Source organism: Nycticebus coucang, chromosome 10 (assembly GCF_027406575.1).
Source record: "Nycticebus coucang isolate mNycCou1 chromosome 10, mNycCou1.pri, whole genome shotgun sequence".
Lineage (NCBI taxonomy): Eukaryota > Metazoa > Chordata > Mammalia > Primates > Lorisidae > Nycticebus > Nycticebus coucang.
In genome coordinates, this window is record NC_069789.1 from 60447676 (window position 1) to 60472273 (window position 24598).

General features: G+C 48.1%; 1 protein-coding gene across 1 annotated transcript; it reads right to left on the bottom strand.

Moving 5' to 3' along the window:
* Positions 1–1644: 1644 nt before the first annotated feature.
* On the bottom strand, positions 1645–24598 carry RNPEP (arginyl aminopeptidase). The gene is made up of 11 exons (XM_053607267.1): positions 24078–24598; positions 19524–19664; positions 19051–19199; positions 13708–13824; positions 11447–11682; positions 9423–9536; positions 8388–8500; positions 8104–8212; positions 6309–6533; positions 4143–4285; positions 1645–2540 (listed from the first exon to the last, which is right to left on the bottom strand). Exons 1-11 carry the CDS (start codon positions 24522–24524, stop codon positions 2382–2384), a joined length of 1953 nt encoding a protein of 650 aa, XP_053463242.1. The 5' UTR covers positions 24525–24598; the 3' UTR covers positions 1645–2381.

The window sequence follows — 24598 nt, forward strand, 5'->3', positions numbered from 1 at the left end:
TTCCCAGGAGAAATGGAGCTAAGATAAGGAATTCCTAGAGCCTAGCATTTTAAGATAAGTGGGAAAGCTTGGATTTGAGGTCAGAGCCTGGGGCGGAGGTGCCAGGATGGTGGTCAGTGCCATGGGAGAGGGGTGGGAAGGGGTGTTCTCAGTACCTCATGATGGTGAAACACCCCACGGACCTCCCCGCAGAGCTTGCAGGGATGGGGGTTGTCATATAAAAGGACAGGCGCATCCTGGAGGACTGCTGAGTGCCCAGGTGGCAAGTGAGGCAAGCTACACAGCTCAGGAATGGCTTTTGGAGAAACGGCTGCCAGCCTTTTTGCTCCTAGTAACCCTCCATTATTACTCCGCTCTCTGATACTCTAGGTTTTTGCACAGAACAAAAAAGATGGCTACTGTCTCAAAGCTGATGAACTAGACACCAACTTGGGGAGAGGGGTGACAACTGCATAGCCCTGAAATAGTCCTTGCCTGTCCTGGCCTGCCAAGAACAGTCCTGAGAGAGCTGGGAAGCAGTCTGCTATCAAAAGGCCGGGGCCTAGAGTAGCTCTTACAACTCTGGGCCTCCAATCCCTCTCCTGTGACCCCGTGCCCTTCCTGTGGTGCCACTGCTTGTGGCATGGGCAGAGGCCCTTTCCAGCCTGCGCTCCTGTACTACTCATCCCTTGCTCTTGCTGAGAGTGAGAATAAATCTTAAATTCAAATTCTTTTTCCCAACCGTTGTGCAGGGGAGGAAAGAGGCCTGTATTGACAACATAAAGACAAGGACAGGGAAGAGCCACAAACAGGAGACTGGTTCAGAGGTGCCCTGTATTTAAGGAAGGCAACTGAAACAAAATATTTAAGTATTTTTTCTGGACACAGTGGCTCACACCTGTAATCCTAGCACTCTGGGAGGCCCAAGTGGGTGGATTGCTTGAGCTCAGAAATTGGTGACCAGCAACCCTGTCGCTACTAAAGAATAGAAAAAAAACTAGCCCAGCATTGTGGTGGGCGCCTGTAGTCCCACTTAGTCCAGAGGCTGAGGCAAGAGGATTGCTCAAACCCAGGATTTTGAGGTTGCTGTGAGCTATGACACCATGGTACTCTACTGAGTGAGACAGAGTGAGACTGTCTCAAAAAACAAACAAACCAACGAACAAAAAAGCAAATTAAGTATTTCTCAAGTATTTCCCCTTATTCCACTCCCAAATCCAAGTTGCTAACTGCTTAGATCCCCGTGTTGAGGTCAGGAATTTAGTGCCATGTTCTGAAGATACTAATTACCACATCATTAAAATCGTTATCCAGGGCTCAGCACCCATAGCTCAGTGGTTAGGGTGCCAGCCACATGCACCAGGGCTGGTAGGTTCAAACATGGCCAGGGCCTGCTAAACAATAACAAAAAAATAGCCGGGCATAGTGGTGGGCGCCTGTAGTCCCAGCTACTTGGAAGGCCCAGGCAAGAGAATGGCTTAAGCCCAAGAATTTCAGGTTGCTGTGAGCTGTGACACCACAGCAGTCTACCAAGGGTGACATAGTGAGACTCTGTCTCAAAAAAAAAAAAAAAAAAGTTATCCAGGAGCAAAGGCAGGTAAGGCCTGGTAAAGCCCCAGGGATAGGGAGAAGGGTAGAGAAATGACACCAAAACACACATTTATTTATGCATTTATTTTAGGGATGGAAAAGATGAATGGGAATGATATTGCGGATACAGAATTTAGCTGCCTTCATAGAGAACTGGAATGCTATTCCTTTGTTCATTTTTCCTGCCACAGCCATGCCATATGTTTTCTCATATGTGTGTGTGTGGGACACACACCTCCTGCAGCCTGGCCGTTCCCTAAGGACAGGGAAACACTGTCATCCTTTGAGTGTCCCCCAGTGACCGTCTCTGAACACTCACACACAGGTGAACCCAGGTAGATGAAATTTAATAGATAACTCCAACTTATCTATTTTTTGCTTAAAAATGTTTATTAAAATGTGGATTAAACCTGAAAACAGAACAAACAGAATGCCAGCCCTTTGCATAGAGGAAGGAAGGGGGGGGAGGGATGGAGGAAGGAAGGGAAGGAAGGAACAAAAGTAGGGAGGGAGAAAGGCAGGCAAGCCCTCTTCTCCTCTTAAGTTGGGAGGAGGGAGAAGGCAGCTGTCCCTCCAGTGTCAGCAGCTGGGAGAGAGGAGAGCTGTGGGCAAGTTCTCTGGTATCAGGACTCCGCAGGCCAGAGAAGTTCCCACCAGAGCAGAGGCCCAAGAGTCAGAGATGCCAAGCCCACAGAACAGATTATCCTGAGGAGATACAAACTTTAGGAAGTTGGCTGAAATACTAGAATTTGGGAACGATTATTCTGAAAGCCTGCAAAGTCTGAAGAGACAAAGGCCACACCAACGAGCCCCTAACTGCCCTTGGGCTCCACGATCTGCCGCACATAGTTGACAACATTGCTGTGGAGCTGGGAAGCAGTGGATGCAAAGGTCTCTTTGGCGAGGGTCTGGGCCACCTCGCTGCCACTCATCATGGCATGGTACAGCGGAAGAGTGTACTTCTGTTTCCCCTGCAAGAAACACACACACTCACACACATGTGCCCAGGCAGCCCACGCAGGGGGTCTGACCAGCCCTCCTGCCCCCAGCAGCAGTCCAACAGCAGTCATAGTCAAGGGCTAAAAGCAGTGAGGGGATCAGTGCTGGGAGGAGGAGTTTCCCAGCCAGAAGTGCTCTAACTCTGACATCTTCTGGGGGGGTCAAAGACCCAGGGAGATAGGTTTCAGTATGCTTCCCAATCCACACTAACATAGAGACAGCTACCCTCAACAAATGAGATGGGTTGATGCCACAGGACATCAAGCTTTTTTTTTTTTTTTTTTTTTTGTAGAGACAGAGTCTCACTGTACCACCCTCAGGTAGAGTGCCATGACATCACACAGCTCACAGCAACCTCTAACTCTTGGGCTTACGCGATTCTCTTGCCTCAGCCTCCCGAGCAGCTGGGACTACAGGCGCCCGCCACAACACCCGGCTATTTTTTTGTTGCAGTTTGGCCATGGCTGGGTTTGAACCCGCCACCCTCGGCATATGGGGCCAGCGCCCTACTCACTGAGCCACAGGCACCGCCCCAAGCTTTTTTTTTTTGAGACAGAGTCTCACTATGTCGCCCTTGGTAGAGAGTGCCATGGTGTCACAGCTCACAGCAACCTCAAACTCTTGGGCTGCAATGATTCTCTTGCCTCAGCCTCCCAAGTAGCTGGGACTACAGGTGCCCGCCACAAGGCTCGGCTATTTTTTTTGGTTGTAGTTGTCATTGTTGTTTGGCAAGGCCCAGCTCTGGTGTGTGTGGCTGGCGCCCTAGCTGCTGAGCTACAGGCGCCGAGCCAGGACATCAAAGCTTTTGGCTAACCACCCTGTTAATAGCAGATCTCAAAGGCACAGAAACCCAGGGACATACAAGGTCCAACCGCAGTTCAGTAAAAGAAAATCCAAAGTCAAATTCACATAGGTGGAACCAGCTACATCATAAGTTCCTACAATCCAGAGGCTTAAAGAAGCTGCCGGCAGGCTCAGAATTCCTCCAAACAGGCACGAGGCTCCTGCTGCACACAGATGAGGGACTCAGAGCACAGCTTTGTGTCCAGCCAGCCCCCTCCCTGCTCTGGAATCTGATGACCCTGAGAGTTCACCCTGAGAGCCCCTGGGCCCTTCCCCAAGGGGCAACTCTCACAGGGTCATGTAGGATCAGGCTGGTGTCTCAACTGTTGTTGAGTCACAAGGCTTCTTTCCCTGGAGCAGAGCCCTATCATCTAACCCTCTGCTCGTCTTGAATGTCCTTTGGCCCCTTTCCCTCTGTGTTTTCCCCATGACCAGCCCCTGCATTACGCATTACCCTCTTTCCCAGTTTTGGGTTAGCTCTGACCAGCTTTTTCCCCTCAGGTCTCACCAGCTGATCTGCAGAAAGCTCCCCGAGCCTGTGGGCTTCCCCTTTCCCCAGGCAATGCCTCCACCAGCCTCACTAATAACCAGACTGATGAGCAGAGTCCTCCGGGAGGTCACCTGAGCCCTTCCTCTGTAGCTCAGAGGCAGCTCTGCCCACACCACTACTTCAAGTGTAGCCGCGTGGTCCCAGAGGGCTTATGAGGGGACAGGGTGACAGGGTCACCCACCTGGCTTTGCAGGAACCCCTTCACTTTCCAGAAGTCCTCCTGGTAGTTGTTCTTAAGGACGATTTGGCCCCATCGTAGCCGCAGCTCCGCATTCTGAGCATTTGAGATCTTTGGGTATGTCTCGCCCAGTTTTTTTACATTTCCTGGAAAAGAGAAAGAAAAGGTTTGTGAATGCCCAGCAGAGGCGGCTGGGAAGCCCCATTCTCAGGGATACTGTGTGTCTGCCCTTAGATCTTCCAAAAGCAGTGGGAATAAACTATTTTTTTTGGAGACAGAATCTCATTTTGTCACCCTTGGTAGAGTACTGTGGTATCTTAGCTCACAGCAACCTCAAACTCCTGGGCTCAAGTGATTCTCTTGCCTCAGCCTCTCAAGTAGCTGAGACTACAGGCACCTGCCACAATGCCCGGCTATTTTTTTTTTTAAGAGACAGGGTCCCGCTCTTGCTCAGGATGGTCTCGAACCCATGAGCTCAGGCAATCCACCCACCTTGGCCTCCCACAGTGCTAGTATTACACATGTGAGCCACCACACCTGGCAGAATAAACTCTTTGAGGAGTTTCCTAACCACCTACTTTACCATTCACTCTGTTCATTTTATTCTCTGAAATGGTAATGTTCTCTTCCCACATTTCCTTTTTTTTTTTTTTTATGCAGTTTTTGGCTGAGGCCCCATTTGAACCCACCACCCCCGGTATATGGGGCCTGGCGCCACCCTACTCCCTTTGAGCCACAGGCGCTGCCCTTTTTTTTGAGACAGAGCCTCAAGCTGTCACCCTGGGTAGAGTGGCATGGCATCACAGCTCACAGCAACCCCCAACTTCTGGGCTCAAGCGATTCTTCTGCCCCCATCTCCCACGTAGCTGGGACTACAGGTGCCCACCACAATGCCCGGCTATTTTTTGGTTGCAGCTGTCATTGTTTGGTGGGCCCAGGCTGGATTTGAACTTGCCAGCTCAGGTGTATGTGGCTGGCGCCTTAGCTGCTTGAGCCACAGGCGCTGAGCCTTCCCACATTTACTTAATGTCTAAGACTCTTCTACCAATTGTCCCTTATTATTATTATAAACTTTCTGCTTTTTTCTTGTAATCATCCTACTTTCCTTTCCAGATTAAAGCACATATATCCCCCTAAAATAGCCCACTCCACTTTTTCTCCTACCAACCTGCTAAAAGTCATCTCAGTTTTAACTTTTCTGCATCCTTTTGTGAATGTTATTTCCAATTGTGTAGTAACAAAGCATTAGTAGCCAGAGCTTTGGGTGACCAGCCCAACTAATTATTGGCTGTGTGACCTATTTGTGCCTCAAGTTCATTCTGTTACCTGGGTACAATAATCATAGTATCTACTTCACAGAATAATAATGACTAAATGATTTAATAGATGCAAAGGACTTACAAGAGTCACCTGTCGGCTTGGCGCCTGTAGCACAGTGGTTACGGCACCAGCCACATACACCAAGGCTGATAGGTTCGAACCCAGCCCTGGCCAGCTAAGCAAAAATGACAACTGCAACAGAAACTATGCTAGGCTTGGCTGCTTAGCTCAGAGTGCCCAAAGATGTCACCACTGCCATCCATACACCACGGTCTCTGCTGGGGGAAGAGCATTAGCAGAACCACATTTGTCTGTATAATATCTCTTCATAGGCTTGGTGCCTGTAGGTCAGCGGCTAAGGCATCAGCCACATACATTGGAGCTGGCAGGTTCGAACCCAGCCTGGGCCTGCCAAACAACAGTGACAACTACAACCAAAAAACAGCCGGGCATTGTGGCGGCTGCCTGTAGTCCCAGCTACTTGGGAGGCTGAGACAAGAGAATCACTTAAGCCCAAGAGTTTGAGGTTGCTCTGACACCACGGCACTCTACCGAGGGCGACATAGTAAAACTCAAAAAAAAAAAAAAGTCACCTGTAGAACCCTAGGACTTGAGGAATGCCAGGCCTTATTATTTTGTTCTGCATGGTAAGTGCAGCTGTAACAGGTGTAACCCTTACCCATTTGATGGCATATTCCTTGCAAAGTGCCAGACTCCCCATTCCATCTGGCAATCATCAAGGGGCAAACATCGCAACTTTTTCTGAGTCTCCCTCTGGCCCCTGATATAAAGTCTGCACACAAGGAGCTTTGATTCAGCCCACTGAAGAAATAATCCACTTTTTCTTACCAGGCGGGAGAGGTGATTTCTGGAGGATCTTATCCAGGAAGTAGACCAGTTGATAGGTCTTCCAGGGAGAAATGGCCACATCTTCAATGCTTTTCATGTCCAGCTCCTCAGCTGCCCACAGCTGGGCCAGTTCTTCAGCAGGCTTCATGAGTGAGTCCCCAGGGGAGAGATCAGGAAGGTATGGAGGCCACCCAGGGGTATTCAGCCATCTATCAAACTCAAAACCTGTTTGGTAGAAGGAGAGAAGATACTACCACAATCCTCTGGCTGGGTTATAGTCAACTTGCCCAAGCGACTCCTAGAGATCCTGAGCTCCTGATTTTCTTTTTTTTTTATTTTTATTTTATTTATTTATTTTTTTGGCCGGGGCTGGGTTTGAACCCGCCACCTCCGGCATATGGGACTGGCGCCCTACTCCTTGAGCCACAGGCGCCGCCCCTGAGCTCCTGATTTTCTCCATCCCAAACTCTCTCCAGCATTTAACCTCACTTTACTACACAACGACTTGCTCCAGCAGGGGCCCAATTATGATATCTAGAAACTCCCATAGTAAGACTGGACCATGCCTATTTCTACCATGAAAGTATTCTGTGCTCCAAATTAACATTGTGTCGTCAAAGCCAAGGTGATAGATGCTGTATTTGGGTACACATTCTCCTCCTGATTACCAGGACAGCACTATGCTTAAGCACTGGGACTCCAGGCTGTCTGGGTTCTCTTCCCAGCTCTGCCATTAACTAGCTGGGAGGCCATAGGCATGTTAGTTCCTTCACCTTTCTGAACCTGTTTTGTCTATTAAAATGGGGAATGGGGCAAAAGGCTCTTCTTTAGTTAATAGCTGTGAGGATTAAATGAGCAAATATACATTAAAAGGTTTCATGTACTGCCTGGTTGCATAGTAAGAACTTAGTAATTATTATTATTATTTTTTTTTTTTCTGAGACAAAGTCTCACTCTGCCGCCCTGGTTAGATAGAGTACTGTGACATCATAGCTCACAGCAACCAAACCCCTGGGCTCAAGGGATCCTCTTGTCTCAGCCTCCCAAGTAGCTAGAACTACAGGAGCCCGCTATCATGCCTGTTAATTTTTCTATTTTTAGTAGAGACAGAGTCTCTTGCTCAGGCTCGTCTTGAACTCCTGAATTCAAATAATCCACCCTCCTTGGCCTCCAAGAGTGCTAGGATTACAGGCATGAGCCATTGCACCCGGCCAGTACTCAGTAATCACTGTTGTTAGTTACAAGAGTCTCATGACCTTGAAATGTAGGTCTCTAAACAAAAAGTAGGCACTTCTAAGGCCAGATCAATTCCCACAGTCAGAAGTGTCAGAGTGACACAGGGTTCACAGCATCAAGGGAGGGGATGTCTCACAGACCGTCTCATCCATGACAGGACATTTTCTACTCTCTTGTAGAAAGCAGTCCCTCCCAAGCTGACATCACAGTAGCCCCTGGGGTGGCCTTCAGAAGGCCACAGAGGCCACTGCATGGTCTTAAGGCAGGAACTATGGCCACAGCAAACTCTCAGGGCAGAGTAAAGGGTCTGATTATTGTGTCCAGGTGTGAGGAAAATAGGAGAGAGTAAGACAACAAAATAGGAGAAAATGAGGCAGAGAGGAGGGAAAGAAGTCATTTTTGTGGAATATAGCCTAAGATCCTGAATTTGCTCCCCAGTGCACCACTTACTAGAGGATTTTGACCCCATGTTCTCCCAACCCTCTTAGTTTTCCCTAAGGTAAATTAGATATAATTTTCTGCTGTGCCCTAAGAGATGTAGGATAGTCCTTCTGCTTACCTGGGATGGAATCCACTTTCTTTTTCTTTAGCTCAGGAAAATACTCCAAATAGAACTCCAGAAAGTCTTCGGCCATGATACTTTGGAATTTAAATTCATCAACATAGGCCTGTGGGAAGGGCAGCGCTCTGAGTGACCCTCTGGCCCCATGGGGAGGAGAGTCCCCCATGTGGTGGCCTCCTCCAACCCCTCACCTCTTTTGCCCCCGGCTCCACCCTTGTACTCCGGCCCAGCTGCTCCATCTGCTCCTCTTCCTTCTCCCCTCCTGAGAGAAGTGACTATACCTTGAGAAAATGGTCAAACTGCTCCTGATCACCCACTAAGTAGGCCAAGTATGAGACAAAGCAGAAACCTTTCTCGTAAGGGGTCTCATTGTATGTGTCATCTGGGTCAACACCTGGCAGAGGAGAGAGCAGACAAGATTAGAGCCGTTGTAACCTGTCACCCTTATTGTTCTTCTCTAACTCCAGCTTCAAAGATCCACCATGGAAGAGATCACAACTCAGCTTTCCTGGGGATGGCAAGGCCAGGAAGGTTTACAGATCCATCTCGGCCTCTCCCCAGGTACTTCAAAGGAGGTCTCAGCGGGTTATTAACCATGGCTCTAGTAAGAGGACAAAGATTGACCAGCCTTCCAGGAATTGATGTGTCCTTATTCCTTGGATATGCCTTGCTTGGGTAGGTTCCCTTCCATCAACTCTTAGGACTGAGCACTGGGCTCAGTGTCTTTTCCAGCCCTATGGGTTCCCACCTAAATACCTGACCTCGTCTCCCAGAGCAACATGTTGTTTTTACAATTGTTCTAGGTTAAAACTAATGACTAGACTACAAGAAGTTCATTTTCACAGTCAATGGCATCCAGGAACATGAATTTCAATCGCACAAAAAGATTTTAGATTAGTCACACATAGAATAAAGAAGAACATTAGAAAATAAAAAGATTTGAACTTGGAGAGAGGACTTGGGTCTGAGTTCCTGTGATGCCATTTTACGGATATGACTTTGGATGAGTCACTTAGCTTATCTGGCACTCAGTCCTGTCCTCTATAAAGTAAGGATAATACTTTCTAGAATCCACAGGTCTGACGTGAAAGAGCCTTGCAAAATAATGAGGACCTGTAAAATGCGCAGAATGGGACAGAACTCCTATCTGGCTAAAACGGCTTGGGCTCAGCCAGTCTAAAGGCCTACACAGAGTTCTGGAAGTCCTTTCCCTCAAAGAAAGTATTCTAAATGTTCACTAATCAACACGAAGCTTGAACTAACTTGGGGCTCCATCCTCAACTTAGGGGAGGGGTTTCAGACAGAGCCTCCTGGACCTGGTTCAATCTTCACACGGAGCTTGTTGAGTGGGTGCTCCTCTCCAGTGATGTCCATGTGCTGGCGCAGCAGAGCCCGCCCAGTTGCTGCCTCCAAGCAGGTGTATGCAGCCCCTGGGGCAAAATCAAACAGAAGTCCCAAGAAGTTAGTCACCACCTTGAAGTATACTCTCCGGAGACTCATGCCGTGCTGCCCCCTTGTGGCCTCACAAAGAACAGTGACAGACACCTGAAACTTACCACCACTACCCTCATGGGGACCTGAGGACAAACAAGGTCACTTACACACAACCTGACTTACTCCCCAGTTGCTCTGGGCTACAAAGGACTTGGTTGGCTTAGGCTGTGGGGCTCTAGTACAAAGAGGACTGGGAGAATCATATCTTTTCTCTGACAGATACCTTTGTCTATTAACATTTTTATTTATTTAATAATAATAACAAATTATTTATTTATTTACAAATAATAAATCTGGGCTGCTCTTGTGGCTCAGTGAGTAGGGCATTGCCCCCATCTACCGAGGGTGGCAGGTTCAAACCCAGCCCTGGCCAAACTATAACAACAACAATAAAAAAAATAGCCAGGCGTTGTGGTGGCACCTGTAGTCCCAGCTACTCAGGAGACTGAGGCAAGAGAATCACCTAAGCCCAAGAGCTGGAGGTTGCTGTGAGCTGTGACGCTATGGCACTCTACCATGGGTGATAAAGTGAGACTCTGTCTCTAAAAAAAATAATAATAATAAATCTGTTGCACTGGGTAGAGGGCTGTGACATCATAGCTCACAGCAACCTCTACTCTTGGGCTCAAGTGATCCTCTTACCTCAACCTCCTGAATAGCTGGGACTATAGGCACCCACCAAAATGCTTAGCTAGTTTTTCTATTTTTTCTTTTCTTTTTTTTAGAGACAGAATCTCATTTTATCACCCTCAGTAGAGTGCTGCAATGTCACAGCTCACAGCAACCTCCAACTCCTGGGCTTAGATAATTCTCTTGCCTCAGCTTCGTGAGTAGCTGGGACTACAAGCACCCGCCACCTGGCTATTTATCTGTTGCAGTTTGGCTGGGACCAGGTTCGAACCTGCCACTCTCGGTATATGGGGCCAGCACCCTACCCACTGAGCCACAGGTGCTGCCTAGTTTTTCTGTTTTTTTTTTTTTTTTTGTTGTTGTTTTTTAAGACAGAGCCTCAGCTGTCGCCCTGGGTAGAATGCCATGGCATCACAGCTCACAGCAACCTCCAATTCCTGGGCTTAAGCGATTCTCTTGCCTCAGCCTCCCAAGTAGCTGGGACTACAGGCACCTGCCACAACACCTGGCTATTTTTCGGTTGTAGTTGTCATTGTTGTTTGGCAGGCCCGGGCTGGATTCGAACCCACCAGCTCTGGTGTATGTGGCTGGTGCCTTAGCTGCTTGAGCTACAGGCACCGAGCCTAGTCTTTCTGTTTTTAATAGAGACAGGGTCTTCCTCTTGCTTAGGCTGGTCTCAAACTCCTGACCTCACGCAATTTTCTGACCTTGGCTCTCAAAGTGCTAGGATTACAGATGGAGTCACCATGCCTGGCTATGTACTCAGAATGAAACAATAAACTTGTACAAACTTTTTGGTAGGTAATGAACAATTTACACCAAAAATATTTTTAAATGTTCACACCCAGAAATTATGTTTTTAAGAATCTATCCTTAGTAAAATCACCTAAGATAAGCATTTTCAAAATATGTCAATGGAAAATTGCTAACAACCCTTTCAACAACTAGACATTGACTAAAATATCCATACTATGCAGCTGCAGAAGAAAAGTTAAATGAATTAGGGAAATGTTTTAACCTTATCAAGTTAAAAAAAATCCAGTTTTAAAACCACATACAGTTTGATAATTCACACACATATGCAAATGTTTGAAAGGATATAGTACTACCTCCCCCCTTCCCACCCATCTCCATCCTGAAACCCCAAAAGGAGATCCCATGGGCCTTACAGGTGAAGGAAGGGGAGGCAGAGTCCTTAGGATGATGGGCACCTTACCAAAGAGGATGGTGGAGATCCTCCTCTGGGCATACATGGTGAAACCTTCATTGAGCCAGAATTCACCCCAATTGGCATTGGTGACCAGGTTTCCAAACCAACTGTGGGAGATCTCATGGATGATGACATCAGCCAAGGAGCGGTCCCCTGCTAGCAGGCAGGGTGTGACAAAGGTCAGACAAGGGTTCTCCATTCCTCCAAATGGAAAGGATGGTGGCATGAAGAGCAAGTCGTACCTGCCAAGAAGGTGGAAGGTCTCAGAGAGGTCTCGGCTCCCCAGAGCATACCCTTCCTCGATTTCCTGAGCAATGGCTTTCCCAATCTACAGTGGAACCTCTCTGTAAGTTGCCCACCCAGGGGACTGTAACAAACTAGTCAATGTACAGAGGTGGTCAAAACAAGGAGTTAGCCTACTGCATGTCCAGTCTATGAAAATTAGGTCAACTTAAGGAGGAGGTATGTGGAGGTAATGAACTATAGAGGTTCTGCTGATTTCCAAGCCCTACAAGATGCACTCACTAAATAGGCTAAGTACAATTTTCTGCCCAGTGCTGAAAATAAAGCCCAGGCTCCTCCATTCTTCTCCCCGTGACTTCTGTGCCTTGTGCAGATTTCCCTTTTTTTTATATTAATTTTAATTATTTATTTTATTTTATTTCTTGAGACAGTCTCAAGCCTAGGGTAGACTGCCGTGGCCTCACAGCTCACAGCAACCTCAGACTCTAGGGCTTAAGCGATTCTCTTGCCTCAGCCTCCCAAGTAGCTGGGACTACAAGCACCCACCATAACGCCCTGGTATCTTTTGGTTGCAGATGTCGTTTCTGTTTGGCAGGCCCGGGTTGAATTCGAACCCTCCAGCTCTGGTGTATGTGGCTGGCATCCTAGCCGGTTGAGGTACAGGTGCTGAGTCTATTTTATTTTATTTATTATTATTATTATTATTTTTGTAGAGACAGAGTTTCACTTTGTCACCCACAGTAGAATGCCATGGCGTCACACAGCTCACAGCAACCTCCAACTCCTGGGCTTAGGCGATTCCCTTGCCTCAGGCTCCTGAGTAGCTGGGACTACAAGCACCTGCCACAACACCGGGCTATTTTTTTGTTGCAGTTTGGCCGGGGCTGGGTTTGAACCCGCCACCCTTGGTATACAGGGCCGGCGCCCTACCCACTGAGCAACAGGTGCCTCCCGTATTATTTCTTTTTGAGACAGTGTCTCACTCTGTCACCTGGATAGATGTTGTGGCCTCAGCCTAGCTAACAGCAACCTCAAACTCTTGGGCTCAAGTGATTTCTCTTGCCTCAGCCTCCAAAGTAGCTGGGACTACAGGCACCTGCCACCACATCCAGATAGTTTTTCTATTTTTATTTTTTTATTTTATTTTATTTTTATGAGACAGCCTCAGGCTGTTGCCCTGGGTAGAGTGCCATGGCATCACAGCTCAGCAACCTCCAAATCCTAGGCTCAAGCGATTCTCCTGCCTTCGCCTCCCAAGTAGCTGGGACTACAGGCACCCGCCACAATGCCTGGCTATTTTTTGGTTGCAGCCATCATTGTTGTTTGGCGGGCCCAGGCTGGATTCGAACCCGCCAGCTCAGGTGTACGTGGCTGGCGCCTTAGCTGCTTGAGCCACAGGCGCTGAGCCAGTTTTTCTATTTTTAGAAGAGATGGGGTCTCACTCTTGCTCCAGTTGGTCTTGAATTCCTGATTCTCCTGTGTCAGCCTCCCAGAGTGCTAGGATTATAGGTGTGAGCCACCACACCCATCTGGGACTTCCCTTTTCTAGGTGGTGTTTTTCTCTAAATCCTTGTTTCCCTCTCTCCTTCAGAGCAGGATGTGTATATTATCAGCTCTATCACATTTAGCTCATTGGAGGCCAGTTTGGAGTTGCAAAGACCAAAGCACAGCCTTTTGTCTAAGGAGTGTAAAGTCTGAAGACATCAAAAGAAAAAATGGAGTGTGGGCAACTTCTAGCAATGAGGATAGAAGGTCAACCAGGGCCCCGACAGTGTTTCCACATCTCAAACATAGGAACCGCAAGGCATATTTTTATCACCTCCAGAACCTCTCTTCTAGAGTCCCCTTCTCAGCAACAAGGAGGAGCCTGGCCAACCCTTCCCCTGCTCTTCCTCCTCTCCCTCACTAATGGTGTCAGGGAAACTTTGCTCGAGGAGACGGAAGGAAGAGAAGCTTCAGCAGAAGGAAGAGTAGAAACCAGGACTCGTTTAACAAAAGACATCACAGTCAGTGTGATACCACACCTGCCCCAGACGTAGGGTCCGAAAAGTTTCTCTCCTGTTGTCAAAAATTCTTCTACCACCCCGTTGTACTCCTTTTTGGCATCATCAATCAGACAGGGCTCTGTCCACACGCGGCTCCTAAAGATAAGGTGTAAAGAAAGCAGAGTGGTGTTTAGAGACCATCGCCATGACCTGATCTGGAAAGCACCTATAGAAGAAAACTGGACGCGGTCCCATATTTGAGTCAAATGAATGTGACGATGTGGTAAGCCACAGAGACAGGAGACATAAGGATCACCTGCATAGGTGCAAAAAACTGCTCACCACATGTGAGAAGTAAGAACCCAAGACCGCCTTGTGGGGATGGGAGCTGCCTCCTCTAGGAAACAGGGTCTAAACCCACAGTGCTATAGGGTTACAGCTTCAACACTGGTGCTATCTTGAAAAAGGTTAAACAACCTCTCTGAGCCTCAGTTTCCTCATCTGTAAAACGAGTAGTGAGGCTCGGCTTGGCGCCTGTAGCTCAAGCAGCTAGGGCGCCAGCCAGACACACCAGAGTTGGCGGGTTCGAATCCAGCCCGGGCCTGCCATACAACAATGACAACCGGCGGCGCCTGTGGCTCAAGGAGTAGGGCGCCGGTCCCATATGCCGGAGGTGGCGGGTTCAAACCTAGCCCCGGCCAAAAAAAAAAAACAATGACAACCACAACCAAAAAAAAAAAAAAAAAAAAAATAGCAGGGCGTTGTGCCAGGTACCTGTAGTCCCTGCTACTTGGGAGGCTGAGGCAAGAGAATCTCTTAAGCCCAAGAGTTAGAGGTTGCTGTGAGCTGTGATGCCATAGCACTCACCCCAGGGCAACAGCTTGAGACTCTGTCTCAAAAAAAAAAAAGACCCAGACATGATTGGGTAGTACCTGTGGCTCAGTGAGTAAGACGCCAGCCTCATATACAGAGGGTGGCGGGTTCAAACCCGGTCCTGGCTAAACTGTAACAAAAAAAAATAGTCAGGTGTTATGGCAGGCGCCTGTAGTCCCAGCTACTCCAAGAGGCTGAAGCAAGAGAATCGCCTAAACCCAAGAGCTGGAGGTTGCTGTAAGCTGTGACACTATGGCACTCTACCATGATACCATGGCACTGTACCGAGGGTGACAAAGTAAGATTCTGTCTCTCTAAAAAAAAAAAAAAAAACGAGTAGTGAGGCAGCATTCAAAAGCCCTTCATGTAGTAGCTTGTTGCAGTTTGGCCGGGGCCAGGTATGAACCCACCACCCTTGGTATATGAGGCTAACGCCCTATCCACTGAGCCACAGGCACCACCGCAGCACCTGGCTACTTTTAGAGACAAGGTTTTGCTCTGGCTCTGGCTGGTCTTGAACCTGTGAGCTCTGGCAATCCACCTGCCTTGACCTCCCAGAGTGCTAGGATTACAGGCATGAACTATCACGCCTGGTCCTCAACTTTCCTTAAATCATAACTTCCACCAAGAAACCAGACAGGTATAGTGATATCATTGTGCAGTTTCATTATTTTCTACATCTCTCTAACACCCACCTGCAGAAACAGAGAAAGGGAATTATATGACTGAGGACAGTGGGTACAGGGGCTTGAAGTATTGGTAAGAGAAGACCAACCACAACCACATGCTTGAGTCAGGGAGGGAAGCCCAGTGAGAAGAAGGTAACTGTCCCAGAAGAAATGAGCAGCTTGAAGGAATGGAGGCCACCATAAGCTCAAGGAGGAGACCTGGTGGGGTATAGCAGGAGTGAGGCCCTCAGAGGCCTGGAAGGTTAGGAGGGTAGAGTTAGAAGATGAAGGCGGACAAGATGCTTAAAGGTTCTGGTCTGGTACCATCCATGACAAGGAGTGTGTCTAGGCCCTGGAATCCACAGCATGGCTGTGCATGTGAGTAGCTGATCAAGCGGAGAAGGCTCCCTGCGTAGAAAAGGTCAAAAAACCCTGAAGCCACCCTCAACCCTACACGTTTGATGGGATATCCGCAGGGACAGAAAAGTCACTAGTGATGTGACAGGCACCAGGCAGGGTAGGGCTGGGTAGGGCTCTGGCCACATACACCCAGGCTGGAGGGTTCAAACCCGGCCCGGGCCAGCTAAACGACAACTGCAACCAAAAAATAGCCGGGCATCGTGGTGGGCGCCTGTAGACCCAGTTACTTGGGAGGCTGAGGCAAGAGAATTGCTTACACCCAAGAGTTTGAGGTTGCCGTGAGCTGTGATGTCACGGCACTCTACCCAGGGCGACAGCTGCTGACTGTCTCAAGCAATAAAAATAAAAAAGAAAGAAAAACTCCTGGTACAGAAGTCAAAGTCTTTGAGGAGTTACTTGGGAACTGCTTCACCACCAGCTTGGAAATCTTACAGTCCTTATGGTGTTAACATCCTTCAGCTCAGGGGACTTCACCTTACTTGGCCTTAAGAAAGCTTAAGACCGGCCAGACAGGGTCATTCAGGACACTCCTATCAGTACACACAATTCTGTCAAAATAAATTAAGATGCTCTAGCTAGAATCTCATCACGACAGCATACAGTGCAAAGAATGCTAGGTTTATAATAAAAATACCTTAATTTTAATTCTACTGGGTTTTTTTGTTTTGTTTTGTTTTTGTTTTTGTTTTTTTGTAGAGACAGAGTCTCACTTTATGGCCCTCGGTAGAGTGCCGTGGCGTCACACAGCTCACAGCAACCTCCAACTCCTGGGCTTAAGCGATTCTCTTGCCTCAGCCTCCAGAGTAGCTGGGACTACAGGCACCCGCCACAACGCCTTTGTTTTTGTTTTTTGAGACAGAGTCTCACTCTGTTGCCCCAGGCTATAGTACAGTGGGGTCAGCCTAGTTCATAGCAGTCTCACACTCCTGGATTCAAGTGATCCTCCTGCTTCAGCCTCCAGAGTAGCTGACACTATAGGCACCAGCCATGATGTCCAGCTAATTTTTACAGATGGGGTGTCACTCTTGCTCAGGCTGGTCTTAAATTCCTGAGCTCAAGGGATCCTCCTATCTCAGCCTCACAGAGTGCTAGGATTACAGGTGTGAGCCACTGTGCCCCACCTTAATTCTAGTTTTGTTGACATGACCTTGTACAAGCCATTCCACCAGAGCCTTGGTTTGCTTATCTATAAAATAGAGATAATATCAATCTCACTGAGTCTATGTAGTGATTAGAAGAGATTATACATTGGCTCAGCGCCTGTGGCTCAAGCAGCTAAGGTGCCAGCCACATACACCTGAGCTAGCGGGTTCAAATCCAGCCGGGGCCTGCCAAAACAACAAAAAATAGCCAGGTGTTGTGGCAGGCACCTGTAGTCTCAGCTACTTGGGAGGCAGAGGCAGGAGAATCGCTTGAGCCCAGGAGTTGGAGGTTGCTGTGAGCTGTGATGCCATGGCAGTCTACCCAGGGCGACAGCTTGAAGCTCTGTCTCAAAAACCAACAACAACAAAAAAAGGGCTGGGCGTGGTAGCTCACACCTGTAATCCCAGCACTCTGGGAAGCCGAGGTGGGTGGACTGCCTGAGCGCACAGGTTCAAGATCAGCCTGAGCCAGAGCGAGACCTTGTCTCTAAAAAATAGCCAGGCATTGTGGTAGCCTGTAGTCCCAGCTACTCAGGAGGCTGAGGCAAGTGGATCGCTTGAGCCCAGGAGTTTGAGGTTGCTGTGAGCTATGATGCCACAGCCCTCTACTGAGGGTGAGAAAGTCTTGTCTTAGAAAAAAAAAAAATAAAAGGGGCCTAATGGGATCTATTCACAACTCTCTTCTGCCCAGGATTTCCTCTCTGTGGTAACAGAGACTAGGAAAGGTGGCATACTTTGCCAGAAGACCGCCACCCCCCCACCCCCCGAATTTAACTTACTCCCATAAGACTCTAAGATGTGACCCATGAGATAGGGCTGAGGCGGGTGGATTGCCTGAGCTCACAAGTTCAAGACCAGCCTGAGCCAGAGCGAGACCTCATCTCTAAAAATAGTCAGGCCTTGTGGCGGGCGCCTTCCCAGCTACTTGGGAAGCTGAAGCAAGAGAATTGCTTGAGCTCAGGAGTTTGAGGTTGCTGTGAGCTATGACACCATGGCACTCTACCAAGGGTGACAAAGTGAAACTCTGTCTCAAAAAAGAAATAGTTCATACTCTTACTGATAGAACCTTAATGAGGGTAGAGTCTTTCCACCGCAAAGATGACATCCTTTTGGTTCTCACCCTACCTATCAGGAAGATAGCCCTTTGTGAGAGGGGGACACTTGTCGTTCAAGGCTGGTGTTCGAGTGTGTGTGCTGGAAGCAGACACCAATGGAGTCCCATGTGTTATCCTACCAGATACCAAAGGACTAAGATTCATGACACTAGCACTGTTCCCGAGCCCAGTTGTGAAGTCTGAGGTCTATAACTAATCCTGTCAAGGATACCACTGCCTCCAGGAGCGGAGAGCAAAGCCAGAGATAAAGAACAGCGATGGAGGCAGGGAAAGGGTCACAGCTTTACTGTCCAACCTTTGATCTTGTCTCATAGAGGTTAAGCTATACTCGCAGATAATATGACGGTCAGGGAAAACCTACACTCTTGGTCAAATTTTTTTCTTCAGGAAACCTTACAAAACCCCTTTTTATCTCCATTAAATCCATCTCACTTCATGGAAGTATCACTGTCACCAAAGGTTAGATTCACAAATCTGCAGAAGACAGAAAGGAGAGTCCATTTCCCTCTCTAGAACACAATCAAGACACCTAAGGGTCTGGAGAAAATGGGGAGATTTGGGTCAAAGATAAAAAACTGAATATAGTTGCTAAAAGGGCATTTAGAAGTTAAAGATACTGTGGCTCAGTGGCCAGGGCGCCGGCCCCATACACTGAGGGTGGCGGGTTCGAACCCGGCCTCAACCAAACTGCAACAAAAAGTAGCAGGGCGTTGTGGCGGGTGCCTGTAGTCCCAGTTACTCATGAGGCTGAGGCAAGAGAACCATCTAAGCCCAGGAGTTGGAGGCTGCTATGAGCTGTGACGCCACAGTATTCTACCGAGGGTGATAAAGTGAGACTCTGTCTCAAAACAAACAACAACAACAACAAAAATAGAAGTTAAAGATACTAATCAAGATCAGTCTTCCAAAACTGCTGCCTAAGCCACAACGCCACTCGGCAAGGCAGCCAGGACAGCAGCTACTGCTCACGGGACTGCTGATCTCATTCCAGATGGCAGGATTCGAACAGGAGGGTAGGAGAGGGAAAGAGGGGAAGAAAAGTGCTCCCTCCAGCTGTACAGCTGCACGCTCCACTGCAGGAAGCCACAGACTCACACAGAGGGCCTCAGGGTCCTTCTTTTCTGAGGCCAATCCAACCTTGCCTGTTGGGTCTTTGTCTCCTACCTGGGTCCAACTTCAGCCGAAACCAGATCTCCAACGGCCAAAGCTATCAGATAGGAGGGGATGGGCTGAGACATCCGGAAGAAGAACTTATTTGGACTCCTCTTTTCCCAGGTGCTAGCACTCATCACAGCTGTGAAGCCATCCGGGACCTGACAACAGAGAACGCTTAGGAGATTTCACCCGGAGAGATTCTCCTTTCCATTAGCTTGAAGAATAGCAAGGATCAGCAACCGGCCTGATGCTGAATAATAATGACCCCGAAGAACACGAAGGTTTTAAGAAACCAAACTGTAGTAAACTAATGGGATTTAGAGGAAGACTATATAAAATTTCAGTTAGAATTTAAAGGTAAGCAATTGTTCAGAGCTACCACTGGATGGATATAATAATTTACTAACTGAAATGCGATCTGATAGATCTAAAATCACATTCTTAATACCAAGGGCAGGTGCACGTAACCTTAGTCCCCTTACCTCAACAAAAGCTGAATATTTGCACTTCACTACAGGGGTGTCGAAGCAAGGGAAGAAGGCCCGGTTTAGGACAGCCTGACCTTGGGTGTAGACGAAGGGCTTCTTCTTTCCTGCTGTCTGCTCCGGAGCCAACCAGCAAACCTAAGAGAACAGGAAAACATTTCAGAACTGACATCTCTTATATGAACTCTGGTCAGAGAAAGGAGCTAGCTGCCATGGGATAATCCTTAAAATTTTTCTGCTAGCCAGTCTGGCTTTGACTGGACAGTTCTCTTCCACTGTGTTCATCCTAGAATCCAGGCCAAGGTATTAAGTCTACTTCACAAGCCAGAGCCACCACCAAGAGTCCATTCCTCACTGTACCCCATGCATCATCTCAGAAATCCCAGACACGGCTTTGACCCCGTTATCTCTCCTCCTGTGCCCTTCTCACTGCACTGGTTTCTCATCAAAGAAACAAATATGGAAGCAACCATGGTTGGATAAGACAAATGTGCTCTTTATCCCTAAACTTTGCTTTCTCAGAATAAATACATTTTATATTATGGACATTGGTTATATGATTCTTAATTTGTTTTCCATTAGCCCTTAAACCAAAGGCAAATCTGAATGATTATAATGAACTCAATTTTTGCCTATAGCAAAAAGGAGTTCACTTACAATACAGATGTAACTGGGGAGGCGGGATATGTCAATAACAAATGCCATTTAGAATTCAGAAAAGGATTAGATTATGCCAGGAAGATTTCATAGGGGAAGCAAAACTTTCCAGAAAGCAGAATTTAGATGGTTGGAAAGGAAAGGAGAAGACAGTCACAAGGAGATGAGTAGCAACATGAGCAGAGGCAGAAAAGGCTGCGGACTCTGAGAACTGGTGGTAGGTTCTAGAGACAGAGTGGTGGGTGGGAGGCACGCCAGGGCACATATCATGAAGGGCGTTGAACACAGAGGTATCTGAGACCTATGATAAGAGGCATACGGAAGCTGCAGTTGGGATGCTGGGTTTTCCTTTGCTTGAGTTGTTTGTGTGTGAAAATTTTAATTAGTCTCATTCCAAAGAGTACAGCACTGTATGGAAAGAGAGGAGGAAAAAAGGAAGTTCACAGTGGAGAAGGCTGACAAACACCACCTCCGCCAGGTGATCGACGCCAGCACGGACGGTAATAATCACGTTGATGCTAGGTACTCTCAGTATGACGTTGAAAATGGCACTTTACCTTGGTGAATTTCTGCTCAAAAACCCATAATCCCAGTCCAATAAAATAAACATCAGACAAATTCCAATAGAGGGGCATCCTGCAAGATACCTGACCAACACTGCTTAAAACTATCAAGGGCATCCAAAACAGGCCAAGTTTGAGAACTGTCACAGCCTCAAGAGGAACGTAAGGATACATGACAGCTAAATATAATGTGATACTTCACAGGGGATCCTGGAACAGAAAAAGAGATTTGAAAAATGAAAGACTTCAGTTAGTAATAATGTATCAGCAGTGGTTCATTAAAAACAAATGTATCTGGGGCGGCACCTGTGGCTCAGCGGGTAGGGCGCCGGTCCCATATGCCAGAGGTGGCGGGTTCAAACCCAGCCCCGGCCAAAAAAAAAAAAAAAAAAAAAAAAAACAAATGTATCTGGCTCAAAGGGGTGGGGCGCAGGCCCTATGTGCTGGAGGTGGTGGGTTCAAGCCCAGCCTCGGCCAAAAACTGCAAAAAAAAAACAAAAACAAATGTATCATACTAATATACACATAAAATGGCAGGAAGGGGGAACTCTGTGTGTTTGTGTGTGTGTCTTTGTGCATGAAGGGAGTACTATATTATATATGAGAACTCTTTGTATTATCCATTCAATTTTTCTGTATTTTTTTTTTTAAGACAGAGCCTCAAGCTGTCGCCCTAGGTAGAGTGCTATGACATCACAGCTCACAGCAACCTCCAACTTCTGGGCTCAAGCGATTCTCTTGCCTCCGCCTCCCAAGTAGCTGGGATTACAGGCGCCCACCACAACGCCCGGCTGTTTTTTGGTTGTAGTTGTTGTTGTTTGGCGGGCCTGGGCTGGATTCAAACCCGCTAGCTCAGGTGTATATGGCTGGCACCTTAGCCGCTTGAGCTGCAGGTGCCAAGCCTAATTTTTTTTTTATAAAGTCTATCAGTCCAGGTGAGGTGGTTCACGTCTATAATCCTAGTACACTGGGAGGCTGAGGTGGGTGGATTGCCTGAGTTCAAGACCAGCCTGAGCAAGAGCAAGACTCCCTCTCTACTAAAAATAGAAAACCAAAACCAAAACAAAAAAAACTAGCTAGGCAGTGTGGCAGGTGCCTGTAGTCCCAACTACTCAGGAGGGTGAGGCAAGAGGATCTCTTGAGCCCAAGAGTTTAAAGCATGACACTCAACTCACGGCGACAGAGGAAGACTGTCTCAAAAAAACAAAAAACCAGCAACAACAACAACAAAACTCTAAAATAAAGCATATTGGGCGGCATCTGTGGCTCAAGTAGTAGGGCGCGGGTCCCATATGCCAGAGGTGGCGGGTTCAAACCTAGCCCAGGCCAAAAACAAAACAAAACCAAAACAAAACAAACAAAAAAAATAAAGCGTATTAATTTAAAAAAAATAAGTTGGCACACTTATAGATTACTACTTATAGAGTACACAATTATAGATTACTATGTACTAGGCCCCATACTGGGCACTTAAGTAAAGACAACTCAATTAACTTATTTCAACCACTTAGATTAGCACTGGCACATCTTAATAAATATTAGCCATCATACCCGCCATCAAAATTCCTTATCCATTATTTTTCCTGGAGTTTCATTTGTTTGTGTTTCAGATGACATGTGGATAATTGAATGGAGGAGCCTGGTAGTACATACTCTTTGGGTGCTACCTACAGTAATCAAGGTGAGAACTCACTGGAACGGGGGCAATGAGAAGAGAAGGAATGAGGACCTTCACAGTGCAAAGGACAGTACTTTCTAAAGTGCAGAGCTCTGCCTTAGTCTTAAATCAAAACTATTCAGTTATGATATTTAAGTTGAGGTCCCACTTTTAGTGGACAAATACAGGGAGGGTTCAATTTTTCCAGTCATCCTGTTTGATTTCTGGTTCCTGCCAAAAATCAGGAACCAGAATATAACACAGCAAACAGACATATTTACAGAGGTTGTTTCCCCACAGGTTACTGGAATTTTCCTTTGCCTTAGATGTATCATCATGTGCTTTGGTTTTTATTTTTATTTTCTGTTTTTGAAACAGAGTCTCACTTTGTCACCCTCCGTAGGGTGCTGTGGCGTCATGGTTCACAGCAACCTCCAACTCCTGGGCTCAAGTGATGCTTTTGCCTCAGCCTCCCAAGTAGCTAGGACTACAAGCAGCTGCCACAACACCAGGCTATAGTTTTTTCTCTCTTTTTTTTTTAGAGATGGGTCTCACTCTGGTTCAGGCTGGTCTTGAACTCGTGAGCTCAAGCAATCAATCTACCAGCCCTACCAGCCTCACCCTCCCAGAGTGCTAGGATTACAGGCGTGAGCCACCCAGCCTGGCCTTATCATGTGCTTTGGACTTTCATTTTCTAAACAAGTTCTATCACAAGGTTCAATTATTCCCCCAACAGTGACAAATGGAAATAGAACTGCTCTTTGAGCCAGTCTAAGAGGAAAGGAGAATTGTTGGCCAGATAAGCAAATTTCAACCGTAGACAAGCAATTACTGTGAAACTTGTGACTCAGAAACAACTAGTGACCACAGCCTGAGGATTCTTCTCCATGAAGGATTTTCTCTTATACTTAGTTGCAGGCCACACAACCTCCCATCCTACTTCCAATATTCCTTCCCTCCAAAAAAATTTCAGATGGAAGAATCAACCAACAATGACAAGGCCACGCTATTATAAAGCCTAGAACGCCCTAATTCCTAATAATTTGAGTTCTTTTACACAAATTATTTTGCTAATCAAATCCAAGACTTCACAGAAGAAAACAAAAATAATTACTAGGGCTTCCGAGTTGTTACAAGACAAGGAACTGGAAGGGCCCACAGAACAAAGGACTGAGTCAGCACTCAGCTAATTAGCCAACTTTGTCTTGGGTCACCAAAATGCAGAAGTAAAGCAGCTAATTATCAAGGACCTAGGCCCAAAAATCTGAGCATTAAGTTAAACTGTTCGAAGAGATCATTATTCAGAAAGCCACGTAGGATATTAGGTACGCTGGCGACGATGAGAGGGGATGTGGGCTAATCTAGACAAGCCACAAAGGCCAGGGAGGAAAGGCAGGCAGATGGAAAGGATAAATGGTGCACAGCTCGGTAGCTAGAGCTGCCAGCGCCCAAGAGGGGCACCACGCACCCGGAAGGAACGCAGGGTGCTGACACCTCGAGGCCGAGGAGCGGATCACAGGGGAGCTCGGGACCTCCCACCCCCGCCCCCCGGGAAGCGCTGCGAGGACTTCTCCCTTCCTTCCTCCAGGGTGCGGAGGTGCCGAGCTAGAGGTTCCTCACCCGCCGGAAGGGCGGCGGGAAGCGGCCAGGGCTGAGCTCCGGGGACACACTCACCCCGGGTCCCTCCCCGACGCGGTAGGTGAGAAGAAGCTGGAAGCGCTCGGCGGCGCGGCAGGGGTGCGGGAACACCACGCACAGGGCCTCGCCGTAGTGCGAGAAGGGCCGGGTGTGGAACGACACGGGCTCCGCGGGAGGCTCCTCGGATCCGGGCTGCTCCCGCCGCAGCGCCGCGGCCGTCACCTCCAGGCACGGGTGCGAGTCGAGCCGCAGCTCGGCGGCGCCCTCGGGCACCAGGCAGCGCAGATCCAGGACCGCCGTGCCGCTCAGTCTCCGGCTCCCGGGGCCCGGCCCCGGCGGTCCGAACTCGACCCGCAAGTCCAGGTGTATGTGCAGCATCTCGAAGGCCCGGAAATTGGAGGCCGAGGCCACGTCCACGGCCTGCGCTGAGTGCAGCGGCCGCCCGGCCGCGCGGCCGGTGGTCGAGGCCCCGCTGCTCGCCATGGCCAGCAGCGCCGTTGCTCACCCGCCGGGACAGCCGCTGGAAGCCCCTCCCCGAGCACCGGCCCCGCCCCGCC

Excerpts from the sequence above, each read along its gene's own strand:
- RNPEP (XM_053607267.1), bottom strand. The coding sequence starts at position 24,524 with ATGGCGAGCAGCGGGGCCTCGACCACCGGCCGCGCGGCCGGGCGGCCG. Across the intron at positions 19,665-24,077 it reads GCGTCGGGGAGGGACCCGGG|GTTTGCTGGTTGGCTCCGGA; the intron begins GTGAGTGTGTCC and ends CTGTTCTCTTAG. Across the intron at positions 8,213-8,387 it reads AGTTTGACCATTTTCTCAAG|GCCTATGTTGATGAATTTAA; the intron begins GTATAGTCACTT and ends CCCTTCCCACAG.